Source organism: Peromyscus californicus, unplaced genomic scaffold (genome assembly GCF_007827085.1).
Source record: "Peromyscus californicus insignis strain IS unplaced genomic scaffold, ASM782708v3 Scaffold_22__1_contigs__length_63687245, whole genome shotgun sequence".
Classification (NCBI taxonomy): domain Eukaryota; kingdom Metazoa; phylum Chordata; class Mammalia; order Rodentia; family Cricetidae; genus Peromyscus; species Peromyscus californicus.
The window spans coordinates 60,178,665-60,191,693 of record NW_026294525.1 but is presented as its reverse complement, the minus strand read 5'-3'; the positions used below and the strand labels follow the sequence as shown (position 1 = coordinate 60,191,693).

Genomic DNA, 13,029 nt, shown 5'->3' with positions numbered 1-13,029 from the left:
AATTCGGGGCCCTATCATGCCTCAAGGTCATCTCTACACCCATGACAGTCTAATGCCCTTCCATGTGCTCGCCCTCTGTTCGATCCCTTTCACATCCCACTTACATTAGGCTGAGGCATTTTATTAAGATCTGAGATCCCAGAGACCAGATCCTGCCAGCCCCTGGGCGGGTGATCAACAAACGCCTTTTGTCCTGACACATGAAAAACTCAACCATGAACTTGTCAAACGCTGTGCCTTGCTGTATGAGTCTGAACATAAATTTGAGGGATTTTTTTTTTAAAGCAGCCTAAGAGGCTGGGGGTGGAATTCACTTAGTGACTCACTGCCGCTAACCGAAATTTTCAGGTAAATGGTGACTTTAATATTCTGCAAGTTTTGCAGGCTTCCATTGTTGAGATAATTTAAAAGCATCCCCAAAGCTCCTCGTTGCCCAGAGGAGGGGCGGGAGCAACGGTTAGTCAAAGAACCTGATGAAGAATCCGTGTCACCCATGACGGCTCCCACCTGGAGTAAATGTCTCCTGATTACACAACCGTTGTGAGGTCTGCAATCTGCCACATCTTCTGAAGGACAAAAAGCCTTCCACTGAGTCTGGAAGGAACTCAGGACATATCATTTCAAAATATTCCAAACTGGTACAATCATTTCCTCAAGCTGCAGTCACTCAGGGACTGTGACTTGAGAGAGAGCCTTTGGCCGGACTCTTCCTATGTGTAACAAGCTATACAGGTTCTTTTGGGTAGGCTGGCCTTCCCATACAGGGGCTGGGAAATAGCCTTGATCCCTCTGGGCCACTGGAATTGCATAAGACAGAATAAACAAACTTCAAAGTCACCTCCATCATCCACTAGCTCTCAGGTTCACTGCCCCCACTCCATCCCACCCTACCCCCAACCCATCCCACCCCACCCCCACCTTAACCCCACGCTCACCCCTGCTGCTGAGGTCCCCATCACAGATCTTCGGAATTTGTGCTAGAATTTGCTGCCTGAGTCTAGAGGTCCCTTTGTCCTACTGTTCCTTCACAGGTTCATATTTCTTCATCTAAAAAGTGTGAAAGCATCCTGCTCTGGCCATTTCTCAGGACGTCTCTGTCTCATGAAGACTCCCAGGAAGTTTAGCAGAAAAACTGTCCTTTTCTCTTGACGCTCATGTTAATTAGGATCCTGGATGCAGATGAAGAGCCCACATCACACCGTGGTGGGAAGAGTCTTCTACAGCTTCAAACACCAGGTCTCAATTATGGCGTATCTCAAACTGTCTAATGATTATAGAGCCACTCACGTCTGGGTTCCTTGAGGCCAAGATTGCAAGCCCAATGCCTTCCAAATTCCCTGACCATATAGGTGCTCAGAAATACTTGGTTAATAACAGCCCTAGCCTACTTTCTGTACAACACCCAGCCACAGGGGAGATCTTAGAGGCATTTGGTCTAGCCTTTCAGGATCAGAACAGTGACAATCATAGAAGCAAAATCAGCTGTCCAAGTTCCAAGGTTAGCCCACATCACATCAGAACATGCTTCCTTTTTCTTTTTCTAGACTTTTTTCCCCCCTCTCAAATCATGGCTCATGAGAAAAACACAAGAGAAGTCTGAAATGACAACCGAGTGCCCCAATGCATCTTGTAAGTAAAGACCCCTTAGACAAGTTAAAGAACATTAACCTAAATACATGTAAGATGGAATTTGGAGGCTCACACTCAATAAATTAATTTTGGAGGATGGATCTCATCATTTTCAAATTCAGTTTATATATTAAACACCTCTAATTTTTCTCCAGGCCATTAAGAGCGTTTTTTAAGTTACAATTAAAAGATCTGATCTCCTATCCTCCATGTAAAGCCAAATGATAAAATTAAAATTTCAGTATTTTAATTAAGCCTGGTTAAGTCCACCCAATTAATTTGAAGCAGCCAAGTAAGATAATTTTCTGTAAATCACAGGGACTGATTTATCATTCTATCAACCACAATTAACTCTACAGGCTTTTATTTCCATATTTGGGTGGTAAGTATTAAAATTCCTGACTGTCTGACTGCATCATGTCAGAAATAAGATGTTGAAGTTGAACTAGTCTCCCTATAGCTCTGAAAATGAGCCAGACACATGGCATACACCTGTGATCTCAGCACTCAGGAGGAGTTTGAGGCTAGCCTGGGCTACATAGCAAAAGCTTCTCTCAAAGTAAGGGAAGGGAAACGAGACTATATTCTTTCTCGTCCTTTATAATGGGCTTTGCTGCCAGTGAGGTTCAGTGCAGTGCCAAGGGCCAGTGGACTTAAGGATATAGGCATCCAAGGCCCGCCCTCTCCAGGCCACTCCTGCCCAGGGAGCGTCCTGTTGTGAGTCTGTGCTCAGTCCCCAGACTCAGAATGTCCTATCTTCTGTCACCTGTCAGTCCAGGGCTAAGCGTCCCTCAGGATTCAATCTCCTCTTAAACTTGCTTTTCCCTAGGATCAGGCAACATGACAATGTACCATTAATGTGTCAAGCGCCCTAGAGTCTCTGTAACAAACATTCTCTTGCCTTCTCGGGGCCTGACTCCGCCTCACCCCTGGAACTGGGCAGGAGCTGCTGCCACTGTGTGTTAAGCCACTAATAAAGGCCGTGCTCAGTAATGACTTAGGGCGCTCCACGGAGAGGGACGTGAGCACTGGGGTCATTAACTTCTCGCAGTGCTCCTCAGAGGCTCTGGCTTCCTGGCCCATCACGGCCTGGCTGCCAAGTGCCCGTGGCTGGGAAGCACATGGGCAAGTCCTCCCAAATAGGAAAGGAGCTGTACCTCCAGATGATGGCTTTGTTTTGTGACACACTTGACTGCCCACTCACAGGGACAAATCTGTCTCTTCAACTGGCTTTCCAAAGCGATTTTCTAAAGTGACTCTTTAAAATACTTGGGGATGAATCATTAGAACATTCCAGGCTGATGAGAATCTGGGAAGGAAGAAATGATAAGCAAATGGGAGCCATCTTCTCTGCCTCCACGGAGCGGGGGAAATGGAGTAGCAGGACTTCAGAAACTAGGTCCCTGTCCGGTTCCCATCAGGAGCTTTGTGGGGGACCCATCCCTACCTTTTTTCCTGGGGTACTCTTGAGGAGTAAGGGATAAGAGATTTAGATAGAAATATAGAGGGGGAGAGAAACAGGTAGAAACACAGGATAGCCTTGGGAGGGCCTGGATCCTAATCCACCAGTCCCTTCTGTCTCTTCTAAAGGGCTCTTTATAGGAATGCCAAGGGGAGGAGCAAAAGACCTCCCCCCAGCACAGCCAAGTGCAGACCCTTCCAATTACCTGGTAACCACACCCCTGGTCAATCCACCCCCTATGCAGCCCTGCTCGGTAAAGCAAGCTCGGATCTCACTAGGAAACCTCTGTGGGTTCCCACAGAGTTCCTCTCGTAACCCTCCTGGCCCCAGAGGGCAAACTCTTCTTGCAGTGGTTGGTCAGTACCTTGGACATTATTCCCCAACCCATTGCAGCTTGAAACACAACCTGAGTGGTGCTGATGTAGCTCAGGAACCTCGAGGCTTCTTCATCCAGGGACTGAGCAGGGCCTGCCCAAGGCTGGAGCTCTATATGCCACCGGGGACCCTGTGAGGGACAGAGAACACAGGGTGTAAAGACTGAGGATCTGGGCAGGGCAGGAGGAATATCAGATTGGGCCAAGGCTACCAGCATGTGTGCCCAGAGCTGCTGCCATTTCAGGCCACCGAAGCCACAGGAGGGCACTGTAAGAAAATCCAGTACCCAAATGAAGAAGCTGGTGACAATGACCCCTAGGGACTGTCTGGTCATAGACAAACTCCACCTGACTCCATCTGATAGTGCCCTGACTGTGGCTGGATACGCATGATACCATTTCACATTCCGAGGGAAAAGGTCTTTAGCGCTTACTATTTTCTAAGGTTAGAGCTTTAAGAATCGGCTCCCTAAGGGGCAGTTCCAGGATTCCCAGCACCATAAAGCTGAAGTGCTAACTTCATGGGGAAGAAACACACAGGCATTTGGTCATCTTTCTTAGCACTGGGAGAGACAGGCAATAACACCTACTCCTGAGCTTGGGTCGGGGTGGGGGGGGGGGGGTGGTCAAGGATGCTGAGCGGTGGAGCGTGGCTTTGTAGTAGTGGGAGGCAGCCCACACCTGTCAGCAGACAGTCTGAGGTACTTCCAGTACTAGATGGTTGGTGGTGGACCTGAGTCTTACTTACAGCAAGGGTGGGCGGCAGAAAGGCTAGTAGGGAAAGCAGGGGTCTGGGAGAGGCGCAAATGGGAATGCCTGTGCGGAAAAAAGGAAGCTTTGGTCAGGAAGTCTTTGTTGGAGCTCACAGCTCCTCTCCTAGAATGTCACCATTTGGAGACCTCTCAAAGACTCAGTGATTCCAAATGGAGACAAGGGCCCAGCCTATAGGACGAGAGAGCAATGGAGGGCAGGGGACCCTCCACGGGCTGGCATGATAAATGACTAGCTTCAGGGAGACCTCAGGGGTCATAACATAGGAGCTCCTGCAAGGTAGTGAGGTTGGCACCGAGCTCAATGTATAGCGAGGACGGGGTCATAGGAAGGCTCTGGGGCCAGAGAAGAAGCCATCATGTACATACACTATTCTCCAGGCAGGGACTGTGGCAAGAGCTGTCACTACCACCACCCCAACCAAGAGATACATTTGAACAAGCTGATCATGAGACACATTAACACAAATGTGATTGTCTTCCCTTAGATGGGTGGCCTAAGGGACTCTAGATTAAATTGATTTTCTTCTTCTCTTATTAGATGCTGATAACCATTCAGTCAATCAACATTTATCAAGAACCATCATGGACCAGGCAAGGATAAATGCTGCCTGGTCACATTCTTTTCTGAATCAAGGGGACAGAGCACTTTCACGGGTCTCTTCTAGAGCATTCACTTGCAATAATGCAAGAAAGACAAACATCCACCAACTTTGTCAACTAGGTGGCTTGGGCAAATATCAGTCAGGGATTCAGTGGGAACCTTCACACTGACAACAGAAGAGAATTTCAAAAGAGACTGTTTACAATGGTGTGGCAGGATTTAAGGATGCATAGGAGGAATGACCGTGATACCTGACTAGTGTGCTGTGGGACAATCTTGTGCACTGTAACTATGTATTGCTCTCGTTGTTATTAAAAAACTGATTGGTCGGGGCTGGAGAGATGGCTCAGAGGTTAAGAGCACTGACTGCTCTTCCAGAGGTCCTGAGTTCAATTCCCAGCAACCATATGGTGGCTCACTACCATCTGTAATGAGATCTGGCGCCCTCTCCTGTATACATAATAAATAAATAAATCTAAAAAAAAAACCTGATTGGTCGATAGGTAGGCAGCATTTTCAGGGCAGAGAGAATGCTGGAAAGAAGACAAATGGTGGAGTCTGAGGAGTCTCAAGACTGATTCAGAAGAAGCCACATGGGAAGTTCATAGATGAGGTAAACAAGCCCCAGGGCAGCACTTAGATTAATAGAAACAGGTTAATTTAAGTTGTAAGAGCTGGCTGGAGACAAGCCTAAGCTATGGGCTGAGCATTTATAATTAACAATAAGTCTCTGAATGGTTATTTGGGAGCAACTGCTGAGACACAGCCTATACTGGTGACACCAGAGAACCCCCTGGGGAAATGGTATGGAGAGGGTCTGTAAGGAGGAAACAAAGCGGATCGTATTTCAGATACCACCTTATCTGCCCCATCCACCCATCTCCTGCCTCCTATTAGCCAAATCCACAGGGAGGGAAACTGAGACCAGCCCGTGCAGTGACCTCCCATTGCCGTCACTAAGGGGTCCAAGCTGATGGAGAAGAGTGGAGGTAACACGGAAGCAAGCTTTGACCAGAGTCATTCATTCCTTCACTCATTCATTCCGTGAGCATTTGTGCCTCGGGCCAGGCTCTTTGTTTCAATTTAATATAGGGCACAGCTGTGTCACAAAACAACTGTAAGGAATCTTTTTAGGGTCGTTGATGGATTCTCTCTGGTGGACAATAGGGACACAAGGAGATGGGGTCTTTGAGAATGATTCCACAACCGACGCACAAAAACGCAGATGCGGATCACGGGGAAGGCTTTCCCTGGCTAAAGGCCCCCAAACATAGCAATGTCTTTCCAGAACTATTAAAGAAACACGTTCAACCCAGCGGCAGCAGCGGACCCAGGCTAGCGCACCGAAGTGACTTCACACATCTGCAATTGTGAATCCCCCTGGTTAAATGTAGGATTATCTTTCTGTAACCTGAGAGTTCTCATTTCCAGCTAAGTGTCGACCACAAAAAAGCTAAACACAGCTGTGCTGGTGGGTAATGTAAGTCGAGGAATCTCAGATGGAGGCCTAATAGAAACTCACAGACAGCGATAAATGCCCTCTGAAGTGCTCTGGCGTACTGCTTTGGTTTAGCTGTTTAAAAAACATTTCACATAAAGCAATGTTCTTATTGGAATCAATTTGACAGCAGGTCATGATTATTTCCCCCATGGAAACCACTAGCTTTTATCATCTCTTTCAATTATCATTTGTCTTAATTCTCCACTGCACACGTCAACATAATGTCCTTCCCAAATTCCCACAAACAAAATTCTATGAGCACCTTCAAATACCCAGGCAAGTTTAACAGAAAAGAGTAAAACCCATAATTTTCTTTAAAAAAAAAATATGAAGATGGTTTTGCGCCACACAATTTCCTAAATGCCAGGGTGCCCGGTATGCCTATTATCCATATGCTTCAAGTATCAAGTGACCATAACACCACCACCTCCATCACTCCCAGGCGGCCGTGGCAGCCCTGTGGATCCCCAGGCCCATCTGTCCATCAGATCACTCCTGAGGCAGGTAGAGCAATCGCTTAGCAGCAGGTGGCCGCAAGCAGAATCGCTTTGTATTGGTTTGTCTGTTTGTTCCCCATAGGCCTGTGTGGAAATGTCAAGTGCAGCATCACAATGAGTTGTCACACAGAGGAGAGCTCCCCCCCACCCCCACCCCCCTGCGCCACACACCAAGGGAGGGAAACCCCTCTAGGCCTTTGAAATCAGTGCTGTTGCTTTGTAAGACCCCAGGCATTCACACGCAGCAGGGGTGGGGGTGGGGTGGAGGGTGTCGCCTCCCAACCCATCACAGGAGCCTCGCCCAGAAGGGCTTTTCTTCAGGAAAAGGACCCATTCTTGTGTGAGAGCTCGCCTAGCACTTACTCTGGGGTCTGTATCTTTTAAGGGAAGCAGAAGGCTTTTTTAAAAAAACATCGAATTCCAAACATGAAGGCCGAGGACAGCAGGAGCTCCTCCGCAAAGCCAGCTCCCATCCCCTCGTGCTATTTTGCAGACATTTGAGGTTCTGCTTTCCAAAGGGTAAAAGCCGATCCCATGGAAGGGGGCTGACTCATGATGGGCACCAAGCACAGACGTGAGGTTTGGGGATATTTTTACCATTTATTGTCTCCGCATTACATTTTGTTTCTTTAAAAAAGAAAAAGGAACTGGGTCTCTCAAAGTCAGGAAGCCGGATTCTAAGATTTTATTCCTAAAAGATAACGAAAAAAAAATTAAAGTAATGTTTTAAAATTCCTCTTTGCCTGCCAGCCTAGACTCATTAATTCAAGGCAGAAGCCTGGAGCTAAACGGGTGTTAATCAAAAATATTTTTTTTTTTCCGGCAGGCCCGCCCGTGACCTAGAAAAAAAGCCATCAACACTGCCTTGCAAAAACTTTCCTCGTCTGGAAACTTAGAATAACAGTTTCCTTCTTCACAAGCGGTTTCCTCATCGTCATAAAACGATCTCACAAAAAACAGCGGCACTGTGAGCTTTGAGACATGGCTGCACCGCAGCTTTACAGTGCGGCTTCACTCTCTTGCCCAGGCTGCTCCTAAAACTCACTAGCTCATAGTGATCTTGAACTTGACATCCTCCTGCCTCAGCTGCCCAAGTGATAGGATAAGCAAGTGCCACCAGGCATGGCCGCATAAAAAAGGTATCTACAAGCCTTTTTTTTGCACTGGGACAGATAGGGGAAAGGAAATTTTAAGATAAAGCAAACAAAAAGAGCATCTTTTCTACAGGCCCATTCTTTCATGTTTCAGTGACACAGTTCCTTTGGAAAGTCCCGTGTAATGGGTTATTTAAACGATCAGGTTTTTTGGCCACGATAGGATATTCGGAGTCATTTTTATCAGTGTGCTCCCCAAAGCACATTCCCAGCCATTTTCCACCAGGAGAAGTGGCTAACAACGGGTCCTCTGAACCTTGGCTGTGCCCCAGGAAAGGGACACAGTTGTGCATCCTTGATTCAAACTAAACAAGACACGGAGCTGAGTGTGTGTTGATGTGTTGATCAGGGAAGCCAAGGCTTTCTGAGAGAAACAAATCAAAACAAGTAAAATAGATTTATTTAGCAATTTTGTGGTAATTGAGAGCATCTGTTGGTGGACAGAGACCAGTGAGGGAAGGAAGCTGTTCATTCCTCTTTGGAGACAGAAGAGGGAGGTGGGAGTTGTGGGGGAGGGGAGGCACACAGTGGTATCTGGGCAGACTATAAATCCAGCCTCACCTGGGGGTTTGAGGGCGTCAGCCCCCTACATCCTATGTTGCCCTTAGATGCCAGTTTCTGGGCCTCTACTACTATCATGGTTCTCAGACTCAGCCCTGACTCAGAAAGAGCAAGGATCAGTCACGTGTTTTGTAGCGATTCCTCAAATGCTGATTCCTTATTAAAAATTTTGTTGAAATGAGTGAAAAGTTTAAATCCCCCAGTAGTAAGCAACACCACTGATGTGATAAGTCAGATCAGGCCAAATTAATAAGTCTAGGTTTAAACTTTTCAATGAGGGTTGAGTCTCAGGTCTAGGTCAGATGGCTGAGCACATCCTCATGACCCATGAACACAGCAATGAAACCTGGATGGAAAGCAGAGAAGCAGAGAGTTGGCCTTTAAAAATCAGACAAGGAAATACTTGCAGGCAGATGGGGGAGGAGGAAGCCTAGAATAGTACCATGGAGTCAAGTGTGACCTCTTTCATTTCTGCCATGGCGCTGTCCCCACTCAGGGCTGCTAGCACAGACAGAAAGCCCAGTGCAGACCTCCCATTCAGTCTCAGTGAAGGAAGGCAACTGCTATTCCCCAGAGAGAGCAGGAAGACCTCCCATCCCCAGCTTTTCCTCTTCTTCGTTCTTGTATCCCAACTCCAAGGCAATCCCACTAAACTGGTGAAAGCGGAAGTGGATCCCGAAGGACATGTAACATTCCGAGGAAAAGGCAACTTGTGGTCTGATCTGAGGCTGTAGCTCCATGAGGGTGGCGTGTCTCTCTCCTCACCCCGTTGCCTTTGGTCTGAACTCCAGCCTAGGAAATGTGCACCAAAGCATGGGCAGAATGTGGCGTCTTAATACCCAAACCTCTGTTCAGAGAGTTAGAAGCCATGGAGAAGCAGATAACAGTAGAGTCACTGGGAAGAAACAGCAGCTGAGGAAATGCCACAGTCGTTTTATGAAGTCCAGCCCACTCCCAAACTACACATGCTCAGATCTGACTCTGCCTGGCCTTTCAGTCCAGACAGGCCCCCTGCCCGGGTTCCAGATTAGCTACTGAGGCACATGCCTAGGAGCAGACCCAAAACACACTACAAACATGTTCCAAACATGACACACAGTTTCTCATCCCGGCATCAATTGCCCAAGAGAGAAACAGTAGGAGAATGAAGACTTGCCTTAGCTCATGGGTCTCAGGCTTTCAGTCCATGGTCAGTTGACTTTGTGTTTCTGGGCCTGTGGTGTGGTGAGGCAGAACATGATGGTGGAGAGGCCAGAGTGCTCACCTCACAGAGGCCAAGAAGCAGAGCAATAGGAAGGGACCAGGTCAAGATAGCCTTCAAAGACTTGCACCCAGTGACCTACTTCCTCCAACCAGGCCCCACCTCAAAGACAAGAGCCACCTGCAGCCAGAATGTTTCTCCAGTCCCACCAGGTGCCTGAAGTCCCATAACCCATTTATAAAATAATCACTCAAAAGCTTATATTAATTATAACTGCTTGGCCAGTAGCTCAGGCTTAATACTGACTAGCTCTTACACTTAATTTAACCCATAATTCTTATTTATGTTTAGCCACATGGCTTGGTACCTTTTCTCAGTTCTGCCTTGTCATCTTGCTTCCTCTGTATCTGGATGGCAACTCCTGACCCAGCCCTCCTCTTCCGAGAATTATCCTCTCTGCTTGCCCCACCTATACTTCCTGCCTGGCTACTGGCCAATTAAGTATTTTATTTACCAACCAATCAGAACAACATATATTCACAGCATACAGGATGACATCCCACAGCACTTCCCCTTTTCTGTCTAATCAAAAAGGAAGGTTTTAACTGTAACATAGTAAAATTACATATAATAAAACAGTTATCAAGCAAGAATTACAGTTACAATATCATCTATTTGTATTTGGCAAAATTTAAGAAAATATTCTATCTATCCTATATTTGTGAGTCTAAAATTTCATATCTAATTTATCTTTTATCGTAACTAAGCAAAATTATAATGATCTAGTCTTCAACTACATCAAAGATCTCAGAAGGATATAATATTACCTAAGTAAATAGGAAGTACATTGTAAGCAACTTCCAAAATCTACAATGACAGAGACAGTTCGTTGCCTGGACAGTCACCCAAAGTTCATCTGCAATGTTGGGGCATCCATCTTCAGCCTTATAGGCCTTGAGTTTTTTTAATTGCTTCTCCATGTGTCCTGTAGAATATCTGGCAGTCTCCTCTGTGAAGCAGGAACCTGAAGGACCATCTCGTCTTGCAAAATTCAGTAATCACCTTCCTATGGGTCCTGCATGTCCAGTTGATACAATATTTTGTCAAGCAGTCTAGGCAAAAACAGTCTCTTGCCCAAATGGCTATTTTTGCCAAAAAGATAAACTCCATACAGAGTGTCTTCGATGCCCATCATCTTCCTTGAATTAATTGGTGCTGCCAGGAGTAGACATGTCTCATTGTCCAGAAAAGTCTAAGTTTTTAAAACATTTTATTTTTTTATTTTTTATTTTTTATTTTTTTTGGTTTTTCGAGACAGGGTTTCTCCGTGTAGCTTTGCGCCTCTCCTGGAACTCACTTGGTAGCCCAGGCTGGCCTCGAACTCACAGAAATCCGCCTGGCTCTGCCTCCCGAGTGCTGGGATTAAAGGCGTGCGCCACCACCGCCCGGCTTAAGTTTTTAAAACATTTTAAATGCCATATTCTGTAGGTCTTTGAAGTGTTTGAAGATTACCTACCTAATTGAAATACATCTATGTTTACCTAGAAAACTTAACTAATATGACTATAAGTTTGATTATCATAGATGATTAACTATTAATCTGTATTTCTTAATTATACATAACAATTTTAAATGAGTTGCATAAACATAATACCTTAAACAAGAGTAGAAATATATATACAGTATAACAAAATTAACTTTAAATTTTTATCAATAAACTAAAATCTATAGCAATTTAAAACAAGTTGCTCTTTAAAAGTAGATTCAATAATCTACCCTTTCATCCTATCATATCTATATCATATATTTTTATATCATATCTCCCTTTCTTCTTTTAGAAAGAGACGGACTGTGACCAATAACAATTTGTAACCAACAACTTAAACAAAGACAAACATTTATAATCCATTTTTTGGGAATGTGGGCATAGTGTTCTAGGCTACTTTCTGCTGATAGGGGGTAGTAGTAGTCTTATGGGGATCCTGAGAAAATTAAGAATTATGGTCACGTCCTGACTGGAATAGTCTGTGACGCTATATTCTCTGAGCCAGTTGCCTTGAAGCTGTTCTGGATGTTGGATCATCTGGAGACCTCTCAGGGGGTCTTCCTTGATCAAACCGCCACCAGCTTAGGACCTTCAAATATGAGCGTAGGGGATGCATTCCATAGTTAAACCATAACACCATAGAAAGCTGGCTAGAACTTCATGCCTGAGCCCAGTGAGAGGAGTCCCATATTAAAACAATATCACTATTATCCATAGTACTTACAACCCAGAGGCTCCTAAATTATACTCAAAATGTCCAAGGTGCAATCCCTAACTACTAAACACGTGAAGAATAGGAAAACCCCCAGTTGGGATGAGAAAAGACAATCAATGAACTCCAACAAAGCGACAAAACACAAGGAAGTGTTTTGACCAAGACTGACAAGCAACTGTTATAAAAATCCTTTGTACAAAGCAAGATCATACACCTCTGAAACCAATGAGGAGGAAAAAAAAGACTCAGTCAAGACCTGGGTACTAAAAAGAGCCAAATGGACATTTTAGAACAGAAAAATATACTCACTAACATGAAGTCTCAGTGGATGGATGCAGTAGCAGAGTGAATATGACATAAGAGTCAGTGGACATAGATGGAGTGATAGAAAGCAAGACTGAGAGGGAGAAAATGACTGGGGCATGGGGATGAACAGAGCTTGAGGAGGGGACACTGGATCACCAGTTAAGAGTTTGTACTACTCTTGCAGGGGACCCAAGTTCTGTTCCCAGCACCCATAATGGGCAGCTTGCAACTGCCTACATCTCCCAGGTCCAGGAAATCCCATGCCTTGAGGGCATTGGCACTCACAATACACACACACACACACACACACACACACACACACACACACACACACACACACATACACACACACACACACACACACACACACACACACACACACACACACACTTAAAAGTATATCTTTTAAAAAGAAGTTTGGGGACCTGTATGACAATACCAAGAGGTCTAACATTCATGGCCCTGACACCCCAGGAGGGGAGGAAAAAAGACAGTGTAGAAAAATAGCATTCAAAGAAATCATAGTTGAAAGACTACCAATTTTGACAAAATATATAAATCTGAAGCAACAAGGGACTCAGCATAGCCCTAGGAGAAATAATCATAGAACTCCACATGTGGGGCCTGAGGATACAACTCCATGGTAGAGCTTGCCTAGCATGTGTAGAGATTTAGGTTCAATCCCCCACATCACTATAAAATTACAAAA

The 13,029-nt window shown here is 45.5% G+C and overlaps 1 protein-coding gene across 14 annotated transcripts in view; it reads right to left on the bottom strand.

The window, feature by feature from the left end:
- Mettl24 (methyltransferase like 24) overlaps positions 1-13,029 on the bottom strand; it is a 169,270-nt gene that overhangs the window by 74,875 nt on the left and 81,366 nt on the right. For 13 of the 14 annotated variants that reach the window (XM_052751465.1, XM_052751463.1, XM_052751467.1 and 10 more), the window contains one exon: positions 3,498-3,596. Coding sequence is in view for 2 of the 14 variants with exons in the window: in XM_052751460.1 (XP_052607420.1) it covers positions 3,498-3,596 (99 nt within the window). In the remaining 12 variants the exon portion in view is untranslated. Of the gene's footprint in view, positions 1-3,455; positions 3,597-13,029 lie in introns of all 14 variants that reach the window. The other variant, XM_052751474.1, reaches the window with a different exon arrangement.